Source organism: Pleurodeles waltl, chromosome 5, assembly GCF_031143425.1.
Source record: "Pleurodeles waltl isolate 20211129_DDA chromosome 5, aPleWal1.hap1.20221129, whole genome shotgun sequence".
Lineage (NCBI taxonomy): Eukaryota > Metazoa > Chordata > Amphibia > Caudata > Salamandridae > Pleurodeles > Pleurodeles waltl.
Genome location: NC_090444.1, coordinates 1,864,477,418 through 1,864,504,780, shown reverse-complemented (window position 1 = coordinate 1,864,504,780; position 27,363 = coordinate 1,864,477,418). Strand labels below are relative to the sequence as shown.

Here is a 27,363-nt window from a genome sequence, read left to right as displayed (position 1 = left end):
CTCATGCGAAATACAGTTCCTAACCTGGAAGGTTGCATTTCTCATCGCCATTACTTCCCTAAGAAGAGTAAGCGAGATTCAGGCGTTTACAATACAAGAACCTTTTATACAACTACACAAGAATAAGGTCGTCCTAAGGACTAATCCCAAATTTTTGCCAAAGGTTATTTCACCGTTCCATCTAAATCAAACAGTGGAACTTCCAGTGTTCTTTCCACAGCCAGATACCGTAGCTGAAAGGGCACTACATACATTAGATGTCAAAAGAGCATTGATGTATTACATTGACAGAACAAAGAACATCAGAAAGACAAAACAACTATGTTCGATGGCATCTGTCGCTGTAGATACGCATGTTTTGCAATAGCTCGCCATCTGGTGTTGGGCCGGAGTGTTACAAGTTGTTTTTCTTCGAAGAAGTCTTTCGAGTCACGGGACCGAGTGACTCCTCCTTTTGTCTCCATTGCGCATGGGCGTCGACTCCATCTTCGATTGTTTTTTTTCCGCCATCGGGTTCGGACGTGTTCCTGTCGCTCCGAGTTTCGGAACGGAAAATTAGCTAATTTCGGAAGATTTTCGTCGGTATTGTTGCGTTCGGGATCGGCGTACTTAGATTCAACACCGCATCGAAGATCGAAGAGCTCCGGTGCCCTTCGGGGTAGTTTTTCGATCCCCCGTCGGGGCCTGGTCGGCCCGACCGCGTGCTGAAGAACGCCGATGGAACGGACCCCGTTCCGTTTCTGCCCCAAATGTCACAATAAATACCCCTATACAGACCAACACTTGGTCTGTAACCTGTGCCTGTCACCTGAGCACAGTGAAGACACCTGTGAGGCCTGTCGTGCGTTCCGGTCCCGAAAGACACTCCGAGACCGTCGAGCCAGAAGACTTCAGATGGCGTCCGTGCCGACAGTCCACCGAGAGTTCGAGGAGCAGGAAGAGGAAGGTACCTTCTCGATCCAAGAATCGGACTCCGAAGGATTCGACGATACACAAACCGTGAGTAAGACGTCGAAAACCACACAGAGGAAAATTTACAAGGCCCAGGGGACGCCACTGCCATCAGGCCATGGCTCCACCCATAAATTCGGTGACCGACCGTCGGCACCGAAAAAGGCCCAAACAGTGCCGAGTTCGTCCGACTCCGGTCGAGACACTGGCACGCAGCCTTCTCGGGACCGAGAAAGTGCTGGAGACAAGCCTCGACACCGAGATGCCGGTGTGGACACGGCTCGATGCCGAGACAGCGGCACCGAAGAAGATCGACGCCGAGAGGTTTCGGCCCCGAAAAGGAAAAAAGTCACCTCGGAGCCGAAAAAACACGCAGACAAGGTTTCGGTGCCGAAACAAACTGCAAGCGACCCAGCTTCAGGCTCTTATACAGAAGAGCACTCGCTAACCTCCCAAATGCAAAAGCATAGGTTTGAGGAAGAGCTACAATCAACTGATGTGGACCATACGCAAAAGCGTATCTTCATACAGCAGGGGACAGGAAAAATAAGCACCCTTCCCCCCATTAGAAGAAAGAGAAGGTTGGAGTTCCAAACTGAACAGACACCACAACCAAAAGTGGTGAAAAGAGTTACCCCACCACCCTCTCCTCCGCCCGTGCTTAACGTCTCACCAGCACGAACTCCATCACACTCCCCAGCTCACACCACCATAAGCCAGGGTGACCAAGATCAAGACGCATGGGACCTATACGACGCCCCAGTGTCAGATAACAGTCCGGAGGCATACCCTACGAAGCCATCTCCACCAGAAGACAGCACCGCGTATTCTCAAGTGGTGGCTAGAGCAGCACAATTTCACAACGTAAGCCTCCACTCAGAACAGGTCGAGGATGATTTTTTATTCAACACACTCTCCTCCACCCACAGCTCATACCAAAGCCTGCCTATGCTCCCTGGTATGCTCCGGCACGCGAAAGAAATCTTTAAGGAGCCGGTCAAAAGTAGGGCAATCACACCAAGGTGGGAAAAAAAGTATAAGGCGCCTCCTACAGACCCGGTTTTCATCACTACACAGCTGCCACCAGACTGTCGTTGTAGGAGCAGCTAGGAAAAGGGCCAACTCTCACACATCTGGAGATGCACCACCCCCAGATAAAGAAAGCCGCAAGTTCGATGCAGCTGGTAAAAGAGTCGCAGCACAAGCTGCAAACCAGTGGCGCATCGCGAACTCCCAGGCACTACTTGCGCGCTATGACAGAGCCCACTGGGACGAGATGCAACATCTCATTGAACATCTGCCCAAGGACTTACAAAATAGGGCAAAACAAGTGGTTGAGGAGGGACAGACCATTTCCAACAACCAGATCCGCTCCTCCATGGACGCTGCAGATACAGCTGCACGGACAATTAATACATCTGTAACTATCAGAAGGCATGCATGGCTCCGAACGTCTGGATTTAAACCAGAGATTCAACAAGCAGTTCTCAATATGCCTTTTAATGAAAAAGAACTGTTCGGTCCAGAAGTGGACACAGCGATTGAGAAACTCAAAAAAGATACGGACACTGCCAAAGCCATGGGCGCACTCTACTCCCCGCAGAGCAGAGGGAATTACAGCACATTCCGTAAAACACCCTTTCGAGGGGGGTTTCGGGGTCAGAGCACACAAGCCAGCACCTCACAAGCAACACCGTCCAGTTACCAGGGACAGTATAGAGGAGGTTTTCGGGGACAATATAGAGGAGGGCAATTCCCTAGAAATAGAGGAAGATTTCAGAGCCCCAAAACCCCTACTACTAAACAGTGACTCACATGTCACTCACCCCCTCCACACAACACCAGTGGGGGGAAGAATAAGTCATTATTACAAAGCATGGGAGGAAATCACTACAGACACTTGGGTTCTAGCAATTATCCAACATGGTTATTGCATAGAATTTCTACAATTCCCTCCAAACATACCACCAAAAGCACAAAATTTGACAACACACCATTCCAATCTCCTGGAGATAGAAGTGCAGGCACTATTGCAAAAGAATGCAATCGAATTAGTGCCAAACACACAAATAAACACAGGAGTTTACTCACTGTACTTTCTGATACCAAAGAAGGACAAAACGCTGAGACCAATCCTAGACCTCAGAGTAGTGAACACTTTCATCAAATCAGACCACTTTCACATGGTCACACTACAAGAAGTATTGCCATTGCTAAAACTACACGACTACATGGCAACTTTAGACCTCAAGGATGCTTATTTCCATATACCAATACACCCATCGCACAGGAAATACCTAAGGTTTGTATTCAAGGGAATACATTACCAATTCAAGGTACTGCCTTTCGGATTAACTACCGCACCAAGAGTCTTTACCAAGTGTCTAGCGGTAGTCGCTGCACACATAAGAAAGCAGCAAATACATGTGTTCCCATATCTAGACGACTGGCTAATCAAGGCCCATTCGTTAATACAGTGCTCAAATCACACAAATCATATCATACAAACCCTCTTCAAACTAGGGTTCACCGTCAATTTCACAAAATCCAAAATTCTGCCGCGCAAGGTACAACAATACCTAGGAGCCATAATAGACACATCAAAAGGAGTAGCCACTCCAAGTCCACAAAGAATTCGAAATTTCAACACCATCATACAACGCATGTATCCAACACAAAGAATACACGCAAAGATGGTACTACAACTCCTAGGCATGATGTCTTCATGCATAGCCATTGTCCCAAACGCAAGACTGCACATGAGGCCCTTACAACAGTGCCTAGCATCACAATGGTCACAAGCACAGGGTCACCTTCTAGATCTGGTGTTAATAGACCGCCAAACTTACCTCTCGCTTCTGTGGTGGAACAACATAAATTTAAACAAAGGGCGGCCTTTCCAAGACCCAGTGCCACAATACGTAATAACAACAGATGCTTCCATGACAGGGTGGGGAGCACACCTCGATCAACACAGCATACAAGGACAATGGAACGTACATCAAACAAAACTGCATATAAATCACCTAGAACTTCTAGCAGTTTTTCAAGCACTAAAAGCTTTCCAACCAATCATAGTTCACAAATACATTCTCGTCAAAACAGACAACATGACAACAATGTATTATCTAAACAAGCAAGGGGGGACGCACTCCACGCAGTTAAGCCTGCTAGCACAAAAGATTTGGCGTTGGGCAATTCACAACCAAATTCGCCTAATAGCACAATTTATACCAGGGATCCAAAATCAACTCGCAGACAATCTCTCTCGAGATCACCAACAGGTCCACGAATGGGAAATTCACCCCCAAATCCTGAACACTTATTTCAAACTCTGGGGAACACCTCAGATAGACTTGTTTGCGACAAGGGAGAACGCAAAATGCCAACACTTCGCATCCAGATACCCACACAAACAGTCCCAAGGCAATGCCCTATGGATGAACTGGTCAGGGATATTTGCTTACGCTTTTCCTCCTCTCCCTCTCCTTCCTTACCTGGTAAACAAACTCAGTCAAAACAAACTCAAACTCATATTGATAGCACCAACTTGGGCAAGGCAACCCTGGTACACAACGCTGCTAGACCTATCAGTAGTACCCTGCATCAAATTGCCCAACAGGCCAGATCTGTTGACACAGCACAACCAAAAGATCAGACACCCAGATCCAGCATCGCTGAATCTAGCAATCTGGCTCCTGAAATCCTAGAATTCGGGCACTTACAACTTACCCAAGAATGTATGGAAGTCATAAAACAAGCCAGAAGGCCATCCACCAGGCACTGCTATGCAAGTAAATGGAAAAGGTTTGTTTGCTACTGCCATATTAATCAAATATAACCATTACACACAACTCCAGAACATGTAGTGGGTTACTTGCTTCACTTACAAAAATCTAACCTGGCTTTCTCTTCCATTAAAATACACCTTGCAGCAATATCTGCATACCTGCAGACTACCTATTCAACTTCCCTATATAAGATACCAGTCATTAAAGCATTCATGGAGGGCCTTAGGAGAATTATACCACCAAGAACACCTCCTGTTCCTTCATGGAACCTAAATGTTGTCCTAACTAGACTTATTGGTCCACCTTTTGAACCCATGCACTCCTGCGACATACAGTTCCTAACCTGGAAGGTGGCATTTCTCATCGCCATTACTTCCCTAAGAAGAGTAAGCGAGATTCAAGCGTTTACAATACAGGAACCTTTTATACAACTACACAAAAATAAGGTCGTCCTAAGGACCAATCCTAAATTTTTGCCAAAGGTTATTTCACCGTTCCATCTAAATCAAACAGTGGAACTTCCAGTGTTCTTTCCACAGCCAGATACCGTAGCTGAAAGGGCACTACATACATTAGATGTCAAAAGAGCATTGATGTATTACATTGACAGAACAAAAAACATCAGAAAGACTAAACAACTATTTATTGCATTTCAAAAACCTCATGCAGGAAACCCAATATCAAAACAAGGTATAGCCAGATGGATAGTTAAATGCATCCAAATCTGCTACCTTAAAGCTAAACGACAGCTGCCCATTACACCAAGGGCACACTCAACCAGAAAGAAAGGTGCTACCATGGCCTTTCTAGGAAACATCCCAATGCAAGAAATATGTAAGGCAGCCACATGGTCTACGCCACACACGTTCACTAAGCACTACTGTGTAGACGTGTTATCCGCACAACAAGCCACAGTAGGTCAAGCTGTACTAAGAACATTTTTTCAGACTACTTCCACTCCTACAGGCTGATCCACCGCTTTTGGGGAGATAACTGCTTACTAGTCTATGCAAAACATGCGTATCTACAGCGACAGATGCCATCGAACTGAAAATGTCACTTACCCAGTGTACATCTGTTCGTGGCATCAGTCGCAGTAGATTCGCATGTGCCCACCCGCCTCCCCGGGAGCCTGTAGCAGTTTGGAAGTTACCTTCAATTATTTATATATGTATCATCTCAACCTTAAATAGGTGCATACTTAGTCACTCCATTGCATGGGCACTATTACTATAATTCAACTCCTACCTCACCCTCTGCGGGGAAAAACAATCGAAGATGGAGTAGACGCCCATGCGCAATGGAGACAAAAGGAGGAGTCACTCGGTCCCGTGACTCGAAAGACTTCTTCGAAGAAAAACAACTTGTAACACTCCGGCCCAACACCAGATGGCGAGCTATTGCAAAACATGCGAATCTACTGCGACTGATGCCACGAACAGATGTACACTGGGTAAGTGACATTTTCATTATTGCATTTCAAAAACCTCATGCAGGAAACCCAATATCAAAACAGGGTATAGGCAGATGGATAGTTAAATGCATCCAAATCTGCTACCTTAAAGCTAAACGACAGCTGCCCATTACACCAAGGGCACACTCAACCAGAAAGAAAGGTGCTACCATGGCCTTTCTAGGAAACATCCCAATGCAAGAAATATGTAAGGCAGCCACATGGTCTATGCCTCACACATTCACAAAGCACTACTGTGTAGACGTGTTATCCGCACAACAAGCCACAGTAGGTCAAGCCGTATTAAGAACATTATTTCAAACTACTTCCACTCCTACAGGCTGAGCCACCGCTTTTGGGGAGATAACTGCTTACTAGTCTATGCAAAACATGCGTATCTACAGCGACAGATGCCATCGAACTGAAAATGTCCCTTACCCAGTGTACATCTGTTCGTGGCATCAGTCGCAGTAGATTCGCATGTGCCAAACCCGCCTCCCCGGGAGCCTGTAGCAGTTCGGAAGTTACCTTCAACTATTTGTATATATATCATCTCAACCTTAAATAGGTACATACTTAGTCAATCCATTGCATGGGCACTATTACTACAATTCAACTCCTACCTCACCCTCTGCGGGGGGAAAACAATCGAAGATGGAGTCGACGCCCATGCGCAATGGAGACAAAAGGAGGAGTCACTCGGTCCCGTGACTCGAAAGACTTCTTCGAAGAAAAACAACTTGTAACACTCCGGCCCAACACCAGATGGCGAGCTATGCAAAACATGCGAATCTACTGCGACTGATGCCACGAACAGATGTACACTGGGTAAGTGACATTTTCATTTTCTTTCCAAAAACATATTGGCCTGGAATTGTCTGAGTGTGTGTTCCCCATTTATTGCCTGTGTGTGTACAACAAATACTTAACACTACCCTCTTATAAGCCTACTGCTCGACCACACTACCACAAAATAGAGCATTAGAATTATCTCCTTTTGCCACTATCTTACCTCTAAGGCGAACCCTTGGACTCTGTGCATACTATTCCTTACTTTGAAATAGTGCATACAGAGCCAACTTCCTACACAGGGAACATATTGAAGTCAGGTACGAAAAACTTTTGTTTTAAAAGGGATAGATGTCTCTCTGCATTCAAGAGCCAGTTACATTAACCATTGTGGCTGATGAACACCTTTCCTTAATCAGTTGATTAAGTATTCTGTCATGGACCAGGTTCAAATGCTCCTGTGTGCTGTCACCCAGGGGACTTCTAAGCACTGGCTCATGAAGATGCGAGTTCAGGAGTCTGATCCCCACGTTGGAATGAGGGTTAGTCAGCGCCCTCATTTAAGCTCCATGAGGCGGGGGCTGTGTCCTGGAGGGTGCAGCCCAAATACTCCAAACAAAGTTATAAACCCTCATAGAGCACATTACCCAGTCTAAGAGGACATTTAAGTCAATCAACAATGTTTATTGGGTGGATACACCCCATAAAATGCATAAACATGCATGCAATACAGATGAAATAACATAAAATCATATATTGTACGTACAAAATAACAAATGGGTGCCCTTCAAAACTTTTTACATTCATTAAACCAAAATTTTAAAATAGCCCTAATGGCTTCCTAAAAAAACTAGCTTGGACAAAAAACAGTGTTACATCAGAGTGGAGTGCTCTGGAAGCAGTAAAATAATGCTGAAAACCCATATTTGAGCAGAGCAGTCCTATCCATTTCATGCTCATGAGCTGGGCAAAAAAATAAAATCCTGCCCGACATTATTACAGATCAAACAATCCCCAGTAGAGATACCACCATGCTTCCATTTAGGTGCAGAACGAACAATAACTAGAGTTCCAGCGCTGACTTTGACCTGCAGGGATTTGGCCTGTTGTGGTTCTTTCATCCATGTACACTTCTGAACAGGCGAGGGCTTAAGAGCCAGAAATGTATCAATGAGGCTGGAAAGTCATGTACAGGCGAGTAAAACGAGTATTCCCTGCTGTTCGCCCTTGTCGCTCTCCATCCCCCAACCTTCAATGCCCTGTCCACTCCCAGACGTCTGTTACAAACTCACCCATCGGGTGTCGGCTACAGGAGAGGTAGATAGTCAAGGCTACCATCCACCAGAGTTCTAGTCCCTTCCCAATATCAGCAGCCAAGGACTGCAGAAACTGCATCGGGCCCACGTTCAGGCCATATCTACCATCTATAGTAATGGGTGCCCCAGTCAGCCTTCCCCCTGGATTAGTGCTGAACTCCCAGCTGCATTGATGTGAGCTGCAGTGAGGTACAAAGGAGCACCGGATCTTACCCCAACCAGGGTGCCCCTAGCACGGGGGTAAACTAGTGGTGAAGATCTCATCCCGACATCTGTTTGAGTGTAACATCTTCCCCACTTCCAGGTGTGTTTTTTGGAGTGCCATGTCTACACCCCTCCGAGCTCGTGTAGGCTGAAGTGGTGTATCGTTTGTGTATCTTCCCCCCGTCCCCTCATATTGTATGTAAGGAAGGGTTGCTTCATGCCATCTGTACGTGTTTAGTCAGGTCACACCACCTCTGAGTTCACACACATTGGGGGGTCCTTGCGCGTGGATAGCAGTATACCGGGTTAACACATTTTTTGCTTGTTTACTCGGAGTCTTTCCCCCAATTTGTCTGCTAGACACTGGTGTAATGGCTCTGAAATGCCCTGAGCCCTGCTAAAACGGCTCAGTGCTTGTGCTCTGACCCTTAATATGCAGCATGTTTAATTAGCCTGTCCCCTGTTGGCACAACATAGCTTAATTGCAAGTCCCTAGTAATTGGTACCGGGGGTGCCCAGGTCCTGTACGAGTGTGTCCCCCAGGGACTGTAGCACTTATTGTGCCACGTTGTCTAGAGTTAGCTGTGGATGAGCAGCCAAGGCTTATCTAGGAGACGTGCAAAGCTCATGCAATAAGCTCTCTCTCTCTCTCCCCCCCAACCAAACAACCATGTACTAAAATAGAGGAAAGTGAAGTCCCCCTCCCAAGGGTATGTAGTAGTTAAAGGGGAGCTGAGAGAACTCGGGACCCCAAGAGTTGAGTACTTGAGTAGCCACCAGGAGAGCAGATTTGAGTACCTGGTTTTTCCAAAGACTAACAAGAGGACTTAGAAAACGGATTGTGCAAGAGCAGGACCAGACCAGAGAAAAACAAAGATGGATTCTGGAAGAAGAGGACCTGCAAGAGAAGGGGATAGAGTTCAGTCCACAATGGAGTGTCCAGTCGGGGCAGGAGCCACTACCCACCCTTCTGTGGATGAAGATCCGGGTCAGCAGGGAAAGAAGACAACCAGCTGTGGAACCCAGGAGATGCAGAAGAGGCCTTGGAGCAGTGCAGATGTCCCATGTTGGCCGCCGGGTTGCAGATGGTCAGTGGTCAGGAGAACCACTGACAAGCCTTGGCAAATGCAAGAGGAGGCAAAAGAAGAATTGCAAGGCTAAAGACCAGCATGGTCCAGGGGACTCGGCCCTTGGAGGGGATTCCGGGCTGACCCTCAGCAGTCAGGAGAGTCTGCAGAAGCAGTCGCAGTCCCCACAGGCAACCCACTGACAGCAGGCACAATAAGTTGCACTGAGGGCCAATCAGCACACCTGGAGAGGAGCAGGTAGAGGAGAGATTGTCCTTCCAAGGATGAAGGGCTGGGGACTGTGGCTACTCAGAGCCTGAAAATCCCTTGGAGCAGGAGACAGCAAGCCTTGGTTGCTGCAAGAGTCTTGGTGCACAGGGGTTCTGCCTTGAAGGAAGAGGCAAGGGCTCACCGTCTCCCAAGTTGGACAGTGGGCCGAGAGGACCGAGGGAACCACACCAGACCTCCACACAGCTGGACATTGTTGCTGCAGGTGCATGCAGATGCAGGGGAGTGACTTCTTCACTCCAGGAGATATTCCTTCTTGCTTCTTGGCGCAGCTGAAGTCTTGCCGACCCCAGAGGATGCACAGCCGGGGGAAATGTTGCAGTTGCTGGAAGGAGCCGAGGAAACAATTTTGCAAGGTGAGGTCTTAGGAGGTGTTGGTTCCTGAAGTGTCCAGTTGCTGTGCCAGTGACCAGGAGCAGAAGTAAACTATGCAGAGGAATCCTGGTAGAGTCTTGCACGTTGAATCTGGGGACCTACCTGTAAGTGAGTCACTAAATAGCCCTAAACGGGAGTTTGGTCACCTTGCATGGTGACCACCTATCAGGTGGGGTCTCTGATGTCATTTGCCTGACCTGGCCACTCAGATGCTCCCAGTGGCCTCTGCACATCTTGGTTCAAGATGGCAGAATCGAGTGGTCACCTGGAGGAGCTCTGGGCACCACCCCTGGTGTGATGATGGATAGGGGCCTGGTCACTCCCCTTTCCTTAGTCTAGTTTTGCACCAGAGCAAGGACTAGGGAGGTCCCTGAGTTGGTGAAAACCGGTTTATGCAAGGAGGGCAACAAATGTGCCCTTTAAAGCAAACCGGTGGCTTGGGGAGGTTACCCCTCCCAAGCCTTGTAACACCTGTTACCAAGGGAGAGGCTGTTGCTCCCTCTCCCACAGGAAACCCTTTGTTTTGCCTTCTTCTGCTTGAGCTGGTCAAGCAGCAAGAGGGCAGAAACCTGTCTGAGGGGCTGCAGCAGCGCGGGCTGCCCAGAAAACCCTGGAAGACTAGTAGGAGCAATACTGGGGTGTCCTCTAAGGAGCCCCCAGAGTGCATGGAATCCTATAACCAATACTGGAATTAGTATTGGGGTATGATTCAGACATGTTTGATACCATACATGCCCAGGTTCAGAGTTACTATTATATAGCTGGACAAAGGCGGTGACCTATGTCCAGTACACAGGTAAAATGGCTTCCCCGCACTTACGAAGTCCAGTGCAATGAAATTGGAGTTCGTAGGGGCACCTTTGCTCATGCAGGGGTGCCCTCGCTCACAGGGACCTGCACCATGCCCTTTGGGCTTGAAGGGCCTACCATAGGAGTGACTTACAGTGACCTGGTGCAGTGACCTGTAGTGATAGGGTGCAATCACCTTTTCACGCAGGCTGCAATGCCAGGCCTGCAGACACATTTTGCATGGGCTCCCGTGGGTGGCATTATACGTGCTGCAGCCCGTGGGGCACCCCTGGTGTCCCAATGTCCTGGGTACCTAAGTACCATATACTAGGGACTTACAAGGGGACACCAGTATGCCAATTGTGAAGTGCACAAAGGTTCAATGTAACCAAATTTGGATGGAGAGAGCACAGTCACTGGGGCCCTGGGGCCCTGGTTAGCAGGATCCCAGTGAAGACTGTTTAAGCATACTAGTAGCAGGCAAAAAGTGGGAGTAACCATGACAAAAAGAGGTTATGATCATACACAAGCTGGCAAGCAGTGTGTCTGTGCTGAGTGATGGGTCTCCAGGGTGGCATAAGACATGCTGCAGCCCTTAGAGACCTTCCCTGGCATCAGGGCTCTTGGTACCAGGGGTACCAGTTACAAGGGGCTTATCTGGCTGTGCCAATTGTGGAAGCAAAGGTACAGTTTAGGGAAAGAACAGTGGTGCTGGGGCCTGGTTACCAGGGTCCTAGCACACTTTCAATCAAAACTTAGCATCAAAAAAGGCAAAAAGTTAGGGGGTAACCATGCCAAGGAGGCATTTCCTTACACAACCCTCTCCTCCACCCCTCCCCCCCCCCCAACCCCAAAGAGGATGAGACTAACCTTTCCCAAGAGTTTTAATTTTCTAAGTGGAAGAACCTGGAAAGGCCATCAGCATTGGCATGGGCAATCCCAGGTCTGTGTTCCACTACAAAGTCCATTCACTGTAGGGATATGGACCACCTCAACAGTTTGGGATTTTCTCCTTTCATTTGCATTAGCCATCTGAGAGGTCTGTGGTCAGTTTGAACTATGACGTGAGTACCAAAAAGGTATGGTCTCAACTTTTTCAGGGACCAGACCACAGCAAGGGCCTCCTTCTCAATGGCACTCCAACGCTGCTCCCTGGGGCGTAACCTCCTGCTAATAAAAGCAACAGACTGGTCAAGGCCATCATTTGTTTGGGACAGGACTGCTCCTATCCCATGTTCAGAGGCATCTGTCTGCACAATGAACTGCTTAGAGTAATGTGGAGCTTATAAAACTGGTGCTGTACACATAGCTTGCTTCAGGGTGTCAAAGGCCTTTTGGCAGTCCACAGTCCAGTTCACTTTTTTGGGCATTTTCTTGGAGGTAAGTTCTGTGAGGGGTGTCATTATTAATCCATAACCCTTCACAAACCACCTATAATACCCAGTCAAGCCAAGGAATGCCCTGACTTGAGCCTGGGTTTTTGGAGCTACCCAGTCCAGAATAGTCTGGATCTTGGGTTTGGGTGGCTGAACTTGGCCTCCACCTACAAAGTGACCCAAGTAAACCACAGTACCCTGCCCTATCTGACATTTAGATGCTCTGATAGAGATGCCTGCTGCTTGCAGGGCCTGCAAAACCTTCTTCAGGTGGCCCAGGTGATCCTGCCAGCTGGAGCTAAAGATAGCAATATCATCAAGATTAGCTGCACTAAAGGACTCCAAGCCAGCAAGGACTTGATTCACCAATCTTTGGAAGGTGGCAGGGGCATTCTTTAAGCCAAAGGGCATCACAGTAAACTGGTAGTGCCCATCAGGTGTAGAGAATGCTGTTTTCTCTTTTGCTCCTGGTGCCATTCTAATTTGCCAGTACCCTGCTGTTAAGTCAAAGGTACTTAATTGAAAAATTGGGTGCTGCCAAATACTTAATTCATCTGCCCTTGGAATGGGGCGAGCATCTGTCTTGATGGCAGAGTTAAGCCCTCTGTAGTCCACACAAAATCTCATCTCTATCTTGCCATCTTTTGTGAGAGGTTTGGGGACCAAGACCACTGGGCTAGCCCAGGGACTGTCCGAGTGCTCAATCACTCCCAACTCCAGCATCTTGTCGACTTCCACTTTGATGCTTTCCTTAACTTGGTCAGACTGTCTAAATATTTTTTTTTTTTTTACAGGCATGCTGTCTCCTGTGTCCACATCATGGGTACACAGGTGTGTCTGACCAGGGTTTAGGGAAAAGAGCTCACTCAGCAAATTGCTGGATAACTTGCCTGCAGTCAGCCTGCTGTTGGCCAGAGAGGGTGTCTGAATAGATCAATCCATCTACTGTGCCATCCTTAGGGTCAGTGGAGAGGAGATCAGGGAGAGGTTCACTCTCTGCTTCCTGGTCCTCATCTGTAACCATTAACATGTTTACATCTGCCCTATCATGAAAGAGTTTTAGGCGGTTAATATGGATCACCCTCTTGGGGATCCTGCTAGTGCCTAGGTCCACCAGGTAGGTGACCTGACTCTTCTTTTCTAGTACTGGGTAAGGGCCACTCCATTTGTCCTGAAGTGCCCTTGGAGCCACAGGCTCCAGATCCCAGACTTTCTGCCCTGTCTGAAACTCAACCATAGCAGGCTTTTGGTCATACCACATCTTCTGGAGTTGTTGGCTGGCCTCAAGGTTTTTGCTTGCCTTTTCCATGTACTCTGCCGTCCTGGAACGTAGGCCTAGTACATAGTCCACCACCTCTTGTTTAGGCTCATAGAGAGATCTCTCCCAGCCTTATTTTACAAGAGCTAGTGGTCCCCTAACAGGATGGCCAAACAGAAGGGAGTAGGGTTTTCCCCCTTTGAACTTCTGAGGCACCTCTCTGTAGGTGAAAAGCAGATATGGCAAGAGAATATCCCATCTCAATTTGAGTTTTTCAGGGAGACCCATGAGCTTGCCCTTCAGTGTCTTGTTAAATCTCTCAACAAGACCATTGGTTTGTGGATGGTATGGTGTGGTGAGCTTGTAAGTCACCCCACACTCATTCCACATATGTTTCAGGTAAGCTGACATGAAGTTGGTACCTCTGTCAGAAACCACCTCATTAGGAAATCCCACTCTGGTAAAAAAATACCAATGAGTGCTTTGGCTACTGCAGGGGCAGTAGTTGACCTAAGGGGAATTGCTTCAGGGTACCTAGTAGCATGATCCACTACTACTAGGATATACTGATTACCTGATGCTGTGGGAGGTTCAAGTAAACCCACTATATCCACTCCCACTCTTTCAAAAGGGACCCCCACCACTGGAAGTGGAATGAGGGGGGCCTTTGGGTGCCCACCTGTCTTACCACTGGCTTGACAGGCGACACAGGAGGCACAAAACTACTTTACTTTCTGGGACATATTGGGCCAATAGAAATGGTTGACTAACCTCTCCCTTGTCTTGGTTTGTCCCAAATGCCCAGCAAGGGGAATGTCATGGGCTAAGGTCAGAATGAACTCCTTAAACTCCTGAAGCACTACCACTCTCCTAGTGGCACCAGGTTTGGGATCTCTTGCCTCAGTGTAAAGGAGTCAATTTTCCCAATAGACCCTGTGTGTTCCACTGACATTTCCTTTTTCTTGTTCAGCTCCTTGCTGTCTTAGGCATTCAAGAGAGGGACAAGTGTCTTGCCCCTTGCACAGCTGTTCCCTTGAGGGTCCCCCTGGGCCCAAGAGCTCAACCTGATAAGGTTCCAGCTCCATGGACTCAGTTACCTCATGGGATAGAACTTCTTCCTGGGAAGAGAGGTTCCGTTTCTTGTGCTGTTGAAGCTGGTTCCCCAGTCTTCTTTCCTTTTCTCTTGGAAGGTTGGGCAATTATTCCAGACTCCCAACACTTTATTTTCACCCTGAGTCCTGCACTGTGCCCTTGTCTTGACACACACCAGTTCAGGAATACCCAGCATGGCTGCATGGGTTTTGAGTTCTACCTCAGCCCATGCTGAGGACTTCAGATCATTTCCAAGCAGACATTCTACTGGTATAGCAGAGGAGACTACCACCTGTTTCAGGCCAGTGACCCCTCCCCATTCTAAAGTTACCTTTGCCATGGGATGGACTTTAGTCTGATTGTCAGCATTGGTGACTGGATATATCTGTCCAGCCAGGTATTGTCCTGGGGAAACCAGTTTGTCTGTCACCATAGTGACACTGGCACCTGTATCTCTCAGGGCTTCTACTCTAGTCCCATTGATTAAGAGCTGCTGCCTGTATTTTTGCATGTTAGGCGGCCAGTTAGCAAGTGTGGCTATGTCCACCCCACCCTCTGAGACTAATGTAGCATCAGTGTGAACCCTGATTTGCTCTGGGCACACTGTTGATCCCACTTGGAGACTGGCTATTCCAATGCTAACTGGAGTAGTAGTTGTTGTGGAACCTTTCTTGGGACAGGCCTTGTCTCCAGTTCGGTGTCCATGCTGATTACAGCTGCGACACCAAGCCTTTTTGGGATCAAAGTTCTTACCCTTGTACCCAAATGAGGATTGTGAAGAAGCTTTGGACCCACCCTCCTGAGCAGGTTTTTTTTGCGGCCTGTAGAAGACTCTACTTTTTCCCTTGGATGTCTCAACACTCTTCCCTTGGGGAGGCTTTGTGACCCCTTTCTTTTGGTCACCCCCTGTTGAAGTCTTGGTCACCCTTGTCTTGACCCAGTGGTCTGCCTCCTTTCCCAATTCTTGGGGAGAAATTGGACCTAGGGCTACCAGATGCTGATGCAGTTTTTTCATTGAAACAATTACTTAAAAGATGTTCTTTCATAAACAAGTTATACAGCCCATCATAATCATTTACACTACTGCCATTGATCCAACCATCCAGTGTTTTGACTGAGAATTCAACAAAATCAACCCAGGTCTGGCTCGAGGATTTTTGAGCCCCCCTGAACCTAATCCTGTACTCCTCACTTGATAATCCAAAGCCCTCAATCAGGGTAGCCTTCATGAGGTCATAGGATTCTGCATCTTTTCCAGAGAGTGCGAGGAGTCTATCCCTACACTTTTCAGTGAACATTTCCCAAAGGAGAGCACCTCTTTGAGATTTGATTACTTTTCTGGTTGCACAAGCCCTCTCAAAAGCTGTGAACCACTTGGTAATATCATCACCATCTTCATATTTTGTTACAATCCCCTTGGGGATTTTTAGCATGTCAGTACTTTCTCTGACCCTATTTATGTTGCTGCCACCATTGATGGGAGCTAAACCCATCTCTTTTCTTTCTCTCTCTATGGCTAGGAGCTGTCTCTCTAAAGCCAATCTTTTGGCCATCCTGGCTAACAGGAGGTCATCTTCATTGAGGCTGCCATCAATACTTCCAGAGTTGCTGGTCTCCCCTGTGGAAGTACCAGTATCTCTAACCATCACTTATGGAGTCAGGGTTTGAGGGACCCTGTTCTCCCTAACTAGGACAGAAGGGAGGGAAATCATCCTCCTGGTCACTAGCTTCCCCATCTGTAGGATTATCCTCAGAGGGGTGGTCCTTTGCAAGCTCTGCCAAAGGCTCCTGGAGCTTAACTTTGGTAGGTTTGGACTCAGTTTTTATATTTTTTAGTTTACAGAGAGTCCTTAGCTCTGACATCCCTAGATGCAGGTAAGGGGTAAGGTTGAGTTCCACCACCATCTCGTCTGTGCTAGACATTATTTCTCTAAAAGTTGGGATAACTTTTTAAGAATCTAAAAACTACTTTCAGAGCTTAAATCCTAACTTTTTCAAACTTTTCAACTCTAAAAGAAATGCTAACTGGGACTTAAACAAGGCCCTAGCAGGACTTTAAAATTTTTAGAAAAATAGCTCAAATTTCAAAAATCAGTTTCTAATGACAATTTTGGGAATTTAGTCGTGTGATCAGGTGTTAGCTGAGCAGTCCAGAAAATGCAAATTCTTAGACCCCCACCGCTGATCCACCAATGTAGGAAGTTGGCTGTGTATATACTATTTCAAAGTAAGAAATAGTGTGCACAGAGTCCAAGGGTTCCCCTTAGAGGTAAGATAGTGGCAAAACTAGATAATTCTAATGCTCTATTTTGGGATAGTGTGGTCGAACAGTAGGCTTATCAGAGGGTAGTGTTAAGCATTTGTTGTACACACACAGGCAATAAAAGAGGAACACACACTCAAAGACTGATTCCAGGTCAACAGGTTTTTATATAGAAAAATATATTGTCTTAGTTTATTTTAAGAACCACAGGTACAAGATTTGAAGTAAATACATAAAATGCAAGGTACTCCACACAGGTAAGTTAGGAACTTTGAATAAAAGCAATATCATATACAGTCTTTGTTAAAATGGCAATAAGCTATTTGAAAAGTGGACACAGTGTAAAAATCAATAGTTCCTGGGGAAGGTAATGTAGGAAGTTGGCTCTGTATGTACTATATCAAAGTATGAAATAGTGTGCACAGAGTCCAAGGGTTCCCCTTGGAGGGAAGATAGTGGCAAAAAGAGATAATTCTAATGCTCTATTTTGTGGTAGTATGGTCAAGCAGTAGGCTTATCAGAGGGTAGTGTTAAGCATTTGTTGTACACACACAGGCAATAAAAGAGGAACACACACTCAAAGACAATTCCAGGCCAATAGGTTTTTATATAGAAAAATATATTGTCTTAGTTTATTTTAAGAACCACAGGTTCAAGATTTACAAGCAATACTTTAAATGAAAGGTATTTCACTCAAGTATCTTAGGAACTTTGAATCATCACAATAGCATGTACAGTTTTGGCAAAAATGGCAATAAGCTATTTTAAAATTGGACACAGTGCAATATTCAACAGTTCCTGGGGGAGGTAAGTATTTGTTAGTTTCACAGTTAAGTAAAGCACTTACAGGGTTCAAAGGTGGGTCCAAGGTAGCCCACCTTTGGGGGTTCAGGGCAACCCCAAAGTTACCACACCAGCAGCTCAGGGCCGGTCATGTGCAGAGGTCAAAGTGGTGCCCAAAACACATAGGCTTCAATGGAAATTTGGGTGCCCCGGTTCCAGTCTGCCTGCAGGTAAGTACCTGCGACTTCGGAGGGCAGACCAGGGGGGGGTTTGTAGGGCACCAGGGGACACACAAGCAGGCACAGAAAGTACACCCTCAGCGGCACAGGGGCGGCTGGGCGCAGTGTGCAAACAGGCGTTGGGTTTGCAATAGGTTTCAATGAGAGGCCCAGGGGTTTCTTCAGCGATGCGGGGGGGCGGGGCTCCTCGGGATAGCCACCACCTGGGCTAGGGAGAGGGCCTCCTGGGGGTCACTCCTGCACTGGAAGTCGGATCCTTCACGTCCTGGGGGCTGCGGTGCAGTTTCTTTACCAGGGGTCGGGTTCCTTAAGCATGCAGTCGCAGTCAGGTGGAGTCTCTGGATTCCCTCTGCAGGCGTCGCTGTGGGGTCTCAGGGTGGTCAACTCTGGCTACTCACGGGCTCGCAGTCGCCGGGGAGTCCTCCCAGTAGTGTTGGTTCTCCGCAGGTCGAGCCGGGGGCGTCAGGTGCAGAGTGGAAAGTCTCATGCTTCCGGCAGAAAATGTGTGGTCTTTAAAAGTTGCTCCTTTGTTGCAAAGTTGCAGTTTCTTTGGAACAGGGCTGCTGTCCTCGGGAGTTCTTGGTCCTTTTAGATGTAGGGTAGTCATCTGCGGCTTCAGAGGTCGCTGGACCCTGGGGGACCAGCAGCTGAGGGCCGGTCAGGTGCAGAGGTCAAAGAGGTGCCCAAAACACACAGGCGCCTATGGTGTGGTAACTTTGGGATTGCCTTGAGCCCCCAATGGTGGGATACTTATGTCCAGGAACTGAGACTTGTAAGTGTCTTACTTACCTCACAAACTAACCAATACTTACCGGTAAGGAAATGCCTCCTTGGCATGGTTACCCCCTGACTTTTTGCCTTTGCTGATGCCAAGTTATGATTTGAAAGTGTGCTGAGGCCTGCTAACCAGGCCCCAGCACCAGTGTTCTTTCCCTAACCTGTACCTTTGTCTCCACAATTGGCACACCATGGCATCCAGGTAAGTCCCTTGTAACTGGTACCCCTGATACCAAGGGCCCTCATGCCAGGGAAGGTCTCTAAGGGCTGCAGCATGTCTTATGCCACCCTGGGGACCCCTCACTCAGCACAGACACACACTGCTTGCCAGCTTGTTTGTGCTGGTGGGGAGAAAATGACTAAGTTGACATGGCACTCCCCTCAGAGTGCCATGCCAACATCACACTGCCTATGGCATAGATAGGTCACCCCTCTAGCAGGCCCTACAGCCCTAAGGCAGGGGTGGGGGGGTAGGGGACCTGGACACAAGTGGGCACACAAAACACACCCTCAGCGGCACAGGGGCGGCCGGGTGCAGTGTGCAAAGCAGGCATCTGGTTTTAGATAGGATTCAACTGAGGCACCCGGGGCTCACTCTAGCGGTGCAGGCAGGCACGGGGGGCTTCTCAGGACAGCCACCACCTGGGCTAGGCAGAGGTTCGCCTGGGGGTCAGTCCTGCACTGAAGTACGGTTCCTTCAGGTCCTAGGGGCTACAGGTGCAGTGCTGGTTCTAGGCGTCGGGTCCCTTGTTACAGGCAGTCAGGGGGAGCCTCTGGATTCTCTCTGCAGGCATTGCTGTGGGGGTTCAGGGGGGTCGTCTATGGCTACTCACCGGCTCGCAGTCGCCGTGGAGTCCTCCCTTTGGTATTTGTTATTTGGATCTCGATCCCGGGGCGTCGGGTGCAGAGTGTGAAGTCTCACGCTTCCAGCGGGAAACGTGAGTTCTTTAAAAGTTGCTTCTTTGTTGCAAAGAAGTTGCTGTTGTTGAGCAGAGCCGCTGCTCACAGGAGTTTCTTGGTCCTTTAGTCCAGGGCAGTCCTCTGAGGCTTCAGAGGTCGCTGGTCCCTGTTGGATGCGTCGCTGGTTGCAGGTTTTCAAGTCAGGAGACAGGCCAGTAGGGCTGGGGCCAAAGCAGTTGTAGTCTTCCGTCTTCTCTGCAGGCTTGTAGGTCAAGAGTCCTTCTTGTTTCTTCTAGTTGCAGGAATCTGATTTCCTGGGTTCTGGGGTGCCCCTAAATACTAGATTTAGGGGTGTGTTTAGGTATGGGGGGGCAGTAGCCAATGGCTACTGTCCTGCAGGGTGGCTACACAGTCTTTGTGCCTCCTCCCTGTGGGGAGGGGGGCACATCCCTAATCCTATTGGGGGAATCCTCCAAAACTAAGATGGAGGATTTCTAAAGGCAGGGGTCACCTCAGCTCAGGGCATCTTAGGGGCTGCACTGACTGGCCAGTGACTCCTCCTTGTTTTTCTAATTATCTCCTCCAGCCTTGCCGCCAAAAGTGGGGGCAGTGTCTGGAGGGGCGGGCATCTCCACTGGCTGGGATGCCCTGGGTCGCTGTAACAAAAGGGGTGAGCCTTTGAGGCTCACCACCAGTTGTTACAGTTCCTGCAGGGGGAGGTGTGAAGCACCTCCACCCAGGACCGGCTTTGTTCCTGGCCACAGAGTGACAAAGGCTCTCTACCCATGTGGCCAGCAACTTGTCTGGTTTGTGGCAGGAACTGGTGAGCCTACACTAGAAGTCGGATTGGTATTCAGGGGGCATCTCTAAAGTGCCCTCTGTATGCTTGTTGCAGTAATTTGCACACTGGCATCCGTGTCCATTTATTGTGCTGAGAAGTTTGATACCAAACTTGCCTGATTTCCGTGTAGCCATTATGGAACTGTGGAGTTTGTGTTTGACCAACTCTCAGACCATATACTTTTATGGCTACCCTGCACTTACAATGTCTAAGGTTTTTCTTAGACACTGTAGGGGGATAGTGCTCACGCAAATATGCCCTCACCTGTGGTATAGTGCACCCTGCCTTAGGGCTGTAAGGCCTGCTAGAGGGGTGACTTACCTATGCCACAGGCAGTGTGAGGTTGGCATGGCACTCTGAGGGGAGTGCTATGTCGACGTAGTCATTTTCTCCCCACCATTTTCGCCAACTCTTTGTATGTTCTCTTCACCACCTGCCTCCTTTTTTTTCCCTCTGTATTCTCCTCACATATTCTCTCTCCCGCCTGCCTCCTCTCACATTCTGTCTTCTCTTGTCTCCTTGAAGGCGCATTACCCAGCCAGCTGCAGCCACATGTCTCAGTGGATGGATGACGGCGGATTTTACGAAGGGATGACCGTGGAGGCTCAGAGCAAGCACCTTGCAAAGCTGATCTCTAAGCGCTGCCCGAGCTGCCAGGCTCAGATAGAGAAGAACGAGGGCTGTCTGCAGTGAGTATGACCCTTGCTACCAAACCCCTCCAGGTGCAGCTAGAGAAAGGGGGTGGGGATGGTGTCTGCGGGACTCTGTATCACCAGAGCTAGCTTCTGAAAACCTGGAGGAACTCCTGTCTACTCCCATGCTCCACAGTTCACTAGAGAGCACCATACTCATCCAAGCTGAGAAATTTGTTACTTCAACATCCTTATTTTAACTGCCCAGGTTTCCCAAAGTGTACAGGAAGATCTATTTATTTTACAGTTGATCGCTCTGATTAAACATTGAGGTGGTTCTGTCTTGTTTCCTGTTTCGTTCAGTATGTGAGTTATACCTGTGCTGCCGCTGGTGAAGTCCGATTCCAAAAGTGACTTGATGAGTTACTGCATTAGTGTTTAAGCCCAGGTACCTCAAAGCTAAATGATACCCACACACGAGAAACCAAATATTGTCCCAGTTTTCACAGGAAAAGATGTCCCACATGGAGATTCACAGATGCACATCCTGATAAGGCATCTCTTGTTTTCACAGAAACTAGGTATGTTTTTTGCCCTGTGTGCCTGTGTTTCTGTTGGGCTGTCTGCACTTGTTGGTCTCTGTGGATGTATGTTTGCAGCTGTCTGTCTGTGAGCCTTTGTTCTTTTTTGTGCATGCACTATACAACAGCCCGTGTGATTGGCTTTGCTAGTGCCCTCGGTTGTCTGGTGTATAGGAATGAAACAGCAGCAGGACCCAGAGAACCAGAATTGGAACAAGAAGTCCCGGCTGAGTATGGTGAGCTCAGGTCTCATGCCTTTAAATTCTTGTTAGTTTATGTGTAGATCAGTGAATGAGTTGCTGCTTATTTGACGTGTGCAAAAGTTGACCAAATATATTTTTCTCTCAATGTTTTTATTTCCTATTCTTCCTTCTTTCTCCATATTGCCATCTGTATTCTTGCCTGATCCTCATGCTCTTCCCTCTTTTCCCCCCTGTACTCGCCCCTCCTCTTCCATGCCCTCTCCCCCTCTTCCATGTCCTGCCCTACATTCTTCCCGCCTCCTCCGTGTCCTGTTCTATGTTATTCTGCTCCTCTGTGTTCTGCCTTGTATTCTTCCCTTTTCTTGCATATCCTGCCCTCCTGCATGTCTTGCCGTATGTTCTCCCCGTCCCCATGCATACTGGTGTTCATCATGTCCATCATATTACGCTGTTCACTTCTCCTTTCCTCCTCCGTATCCTGCCTGTTCGCATCCTGTTTCACTCGCATGTTTTTGTGCTCTTCAATTTGTTGCCTCCCCTTCCTTGCCCCCCCCCCATCCCGCCCATGCCGGCTCGGTTCCTTTAATCTCCACCTGCCTGCTCCATATTAATGCCTTCGCTCCTGATTCCCGCTCTCATCTTCTTTGATCCCTGAATTTGAGTTTTTCTACTTCATTTTTCCGTGTCTGTCCTGTCCTCTTCTTGTTCACCACATGCCCTGTGTGTACTGGGCTCTTTGCTCTCTCTCTCTCGCTCTCTCTCTGGCTTTCTCTCACTCTCTCTCTCGCTTTCTCTCTCTCTCTACTCCGTGCCCTCTCTCTTCCACCACATGCCCTGTGTGTACTGGGCTCTTCTCTCGCTCTCTCTCTCTCTCCTCCGTGCACCCTCTCTCTTCCACCACATACCCTGTGTGTACTGGGCTCTTCTGTCTGTGTCTCTCTCTCTACTCTGTGCCCTCTCTCTCTTCCACCACATGCCCTGTGTGTACTGGGCTTGCTCTCTCTCTCTCTCTCTCTCTCTTGTGCTCTCGCTCTCTCGCTTTCTCTCGCTCTCACTGTCTCTCTCTCTCTCTGTCTCTCTCTCTCTCTACTCCGTGCCCTCTCACTCTTCCACCACATGCCCTGTGTGCACTGGGCTCTTCTCTCTGTCTCTCTCTCTCTACTCCATGCCCTCTCTCTTCCCCCACATGTCCGGTGTCTATTGGACCTTTCTTTTATCCACTCTTTGCCCTCCACTTCTCTCCTTCTGTGCTGACCTTTTCTTCACTTCACCCCACGCTTTTTCTCTGCTGTACCTCTTCCTGTCCTCACGCTCCATGGCCTCCCTGTACTGGCCTCTTCTCTCCATCACACCCTGTCGTTGCTGCACCCTCGCCCTGTCCTCGTGCTCCATGAGTGGCCTCTTTCCTTCTCTCCCCACACCCTGTCCTTGCTGTGTCCTCTTCCTGTCCTCACGCTCATGCCCTCTCTGTACTGGCCTCTTCTGTCTCCCTCCCCCACCCACTACCTGTCCCCTATTCCTTTCCTCCCACCCTCTGCCCGCTTTGCTGCTCTTGCTCTCCTTGCCTTCATTCCATTCCATCCTTCAAAGTATGACCTGTGCCAAGTGTAATCACGGCTTCTGCTGGCGCTGCCTGAAGCCTTGGAAGCCGACCCACAAGGACTACTACAACTGCTCAGCGATGGTGAGTGTTCTGTGGTAGCCGTCCGGGGGCGCCGACCCTAGCGGAACTGGTGTAGTGAAAGCAAGACACAGCTGCTACTAGAGTAGGGTGCTCCATCCCTGTAATACTGAGCCTCTCCTCCCCGCCGTAATAATCAGCAGCGCACTGAGCAGTATTGGACCTGGCACCATCCACACCGGTGCCCCCCACTCACCCTTTAATATCCGTTATAATGCTCGCTCTTATCCCAAAGATTCCCTTCAGGCCCTGAATAACCTGATCTGGTGCACCTTATAAACCTGTACTGCGGCACCTAGTGCCCTCCCCGAACCCGTAATCCTGATACCAGAGCCTCCTCTACCTTTCTGATGCAAAAGCTGGTATAGCTTCTAACCCCCCCCCCTTTAATTGTAAACCTGGCACCGCCCCTAACCCTGTAACGGTAAGCCTGGCACCACCTCTAACCCTGTAACGGTAAACCTGGCACCACCTCTAAACCCTGTAACTGTAAACCTGGCACCGCCTCTAAACCCGGTAACGGTAAACCTGGCACCACCTCTAATCCTTTAATGGTAAACCTGGCACAGCATCTATCCTTGTAACGGTAAACCTGGCACCCCCTCTAACCCTGTAACGGTAAACCTGGCACCCCCTCTAACCCTGTAACGGTAAACCTGGCACCCCCTCTAACCCTGTAACGGTAAACCTGGCACCCCCTCTAACCCTGTAACGGTAAACCTGGCACCTCCTCTAACCCTTTAATGGTAAACCTGGCATTGCCTCTAACCCTGTAATGGTAAACCTGGCACTGCATCCATACTTGTAATGCTAACCATGGTGTCTGCCCTGTTCCTGTAATGGTAAACCTGGTGCTGCCTCTAACTTCAGTGGAAAATCTGGTACTGCTTGTTCCCCCGTAATGCTAGAGATTGGCAGCGTTGGGTTTTCATATATTTCCTCGCGTCAAGCTAGGGGTCTTTTGGTAATAAAACAGAGTATAGATGTTCTGTCTTTAAGAAAAGCTCCACAAATATATGTAATACTAGATGCCTCTTTAAAGCCCTAGCACACAGCATTCTTTGTCATTTAGTGTAAGTTGTGAAAATGTGGTGCTTTGTGTGATAATGTGTGAAGTTTGTTAATAGTGACAGATGTTCTTATATATATATATATGTTCGATGGCATGTGTAGCTGCAGATACATATGCTGTGCATATATTCCGCCATCTAGTGTTGGGCCCGCAGTGTTACAAGTTGTTTTTCTTTGAAGAAGTCTTTCCGAGTCACGGGATCGAGTGACTCCTCCTCTCGGTAATAGTGCGCATGGGCATGGACTCCTTCGTTACATTGTTTTCTTTCTGCTATCAGGTTTAGACGTGTTTCCTCTCGCTCCAAGACTTTTGATTCGGAAACTTTATATTAACTTCATTCTACCGTTGGTATTGTTTCTATCGCGTTTCCATCTGCAGTCGAGCCGATAGTACCGTCGGGAACAAGAAAACGCCCTTTCGGGTGCTTGCGCCCTACTCCATAACCTGATGGATCAGAATCCATTTCGAATCTGTCCTCGATGCCATGCGATATTCCCTTTGCCTCTCACCAGAACATCGAGAAGAAGATTGTGAAGCTTGCCGGTCGTTCCAGTCAAAAAGACACTGCGTGACTGGAGAGCAAGAAGACTCGAGATGCGTCGAAGTATACAGAGTCCACCGACACCTTAGAGGAAGAGCAGGCACAGATGGCTGTTTCAGTTCAGGACACTGATTCCGAAGCAGACTCGGATGAAGACAGCCAACCGATCACTGCGGCTCAGCATGTGAGTACACCTGCCCCATACACCCACTACCAAAAGAACCATTAAGGCCTTGGGTGCACCACTGCCAGAAAGCCATGGTTCTACCCAAAAGAAAACGGTCTGCGACTGACCCTTGGGTTCGGCGACAAAAAGGCCAAGTCACCCCATCAACAGGCCACGCCTGTTTTGGTGCCAGAGTCAAGCAAACACATTGAAAGCTCCACCTCCAAGCTGAGCCGACATCCACACTCTTCAGAGTCGAAAATTCAACGTCCGGCTTCGGAGTCGAAATCACAGATGGTATCTTCAGGACCAAAATAATTGGGTACCATTTCGGAGCCGAAAAAAATCCTTCTATACAGAAGAGACAGCACTTTCGAACCGTTTAAAACACAGTTCAAAGACAATCTCTGAACAATCCTCCAAAGGCATAAAACATCTGAATATCATTCTGAGGACCCTGATATCCAGCCAATTTTGGAGGTTATGGACACTAGACAAAGAAGGATACATAGCCATAAGGAGACTGGGAAAATTATTGCTTCACCTCCTCCACAGACAAGAGGAAGCTGGCGTTTCAAGAGACTCTTGACCATGCTCCACCACCAGCAAAGAAATTTAAAAGAAAGAAACCATCACCTTTACAGGTCTTTCCACCACATTCGCCACAGCTTTCTTTCTCTCCACCACCTACTACCCCACCACCACTGCCCTCACCAACACATTCACACACCTACTCACATGGAGACACAGTGGACTCCTGGGACTTATATGACCCAGATCCCATACCATTAAATGACCCAGACCTCTATCCATCCAAACCTTCACCACCAGAGGATAGTACGGTTTACACTCAGGTCATTTCTAGGACAGCTGCATGCCTTGGAGTTCAGATGCATGCTGAAGCATTGGAGGAGGATTTTCTTTTTAACACATTGTCCTCCACCCACTCACGCTACCAGTGTTTACCAATGCTGCCTGGTATACTTGGACATGCTGAAGACATATTTAAGGAACCTATCAAGGCTAGGGTTTTAACCCCAAGAATAGATAAAAAAATATATAAGCCTGTGCCAACTGATCCAGTTTACATCACACAACAGGTACCACCAGACTGTATTGTAGTTAGTGTTGCAAGGAAAAGAGCCAATAGCCAGTCCTCAGGGGATACTCCTCCCCTGATAAGGAAAGCAGAAAGTTTGATGCTGCTGGTAAAAGGGTAGCTACACAAGCAGCTAACCAATGGCATATTGCCAATTCCCAAGCCCTGTTAGCAAGGTATGAAAGGGCCTGATGAAATGCAAGAATTCTTGCAATATTTACCTAAAGAGCATCAGAAAAGAGCGCAAATAATTGTTGAAGAGACAAGCAATCACTAATCAAATTAGATCTGCCCTCGATGCAGCTGATACTGCAGCTAGACGTATCAACACTAGCAAAACACTTCATAGACTAAGATCCTCCGGGTTTAAACCCGAAATACAGCAGGCGGTGCTTAACATGCCTTTTGGTAAGGAACATCTATTCGGATCTGAAGTTCAAACGACTATAGAAAAACTCAGAAAGGGCTCCCACCCTGCAAAAGTCATGGGAGCCCCATATACCACACCACATCGGGGTTCCTTTCCCAAACAGCAGTTTGGGGAGGTTTCAAACCCCACACTACAGAGGCTTCCACCTCACAGCCTAAACAAGCCCAGCAGTATTATCCAAGAGGATCATTCAGAGGCTCTTACAGAGGCCAACACTTTAGAGCCAGAGGCAAATGTAATACTTCAAAGAGTCACCACTCCCTCAAAACACGGACTTCTTCAACATCCCACAATCCCACACGTCTCCTGTGGGAGGAAGATTGCAACAATTCCACTCTCATTGGCAAAATATCACCACAGATCAGTGGGTGCTTTCAACTATCCGCAATGGTTACTGCCTAGAACT

The 27,363-nt window shown here is 48.2% G+C and overlaps 1 protein-coding gene across 1 annotated transcript in view; it reads left to right on the top strand.

Annotated features, from left to right (window-relative positions):
- Positions 1-27,363, top strand: part of CUL9 (cullin 9) — a 576,404-nt gene that overhangs the window by 465,638 nt on the left and 83,403 nt on the right. The window contains exons 35-36 of the mRNA XM_069236395.1: positions 21,078-21,241; positions 23,559-23,652. Coding sequence (XP_069092496.1) covers positions 21,078-21,241; positions 23,559-23,652 — 258 coding nt within the window. The remainder of the gene's footprint in view (positions 1-21,077; positions 21,242-23,558; positions 23,653-27,363) is intronic.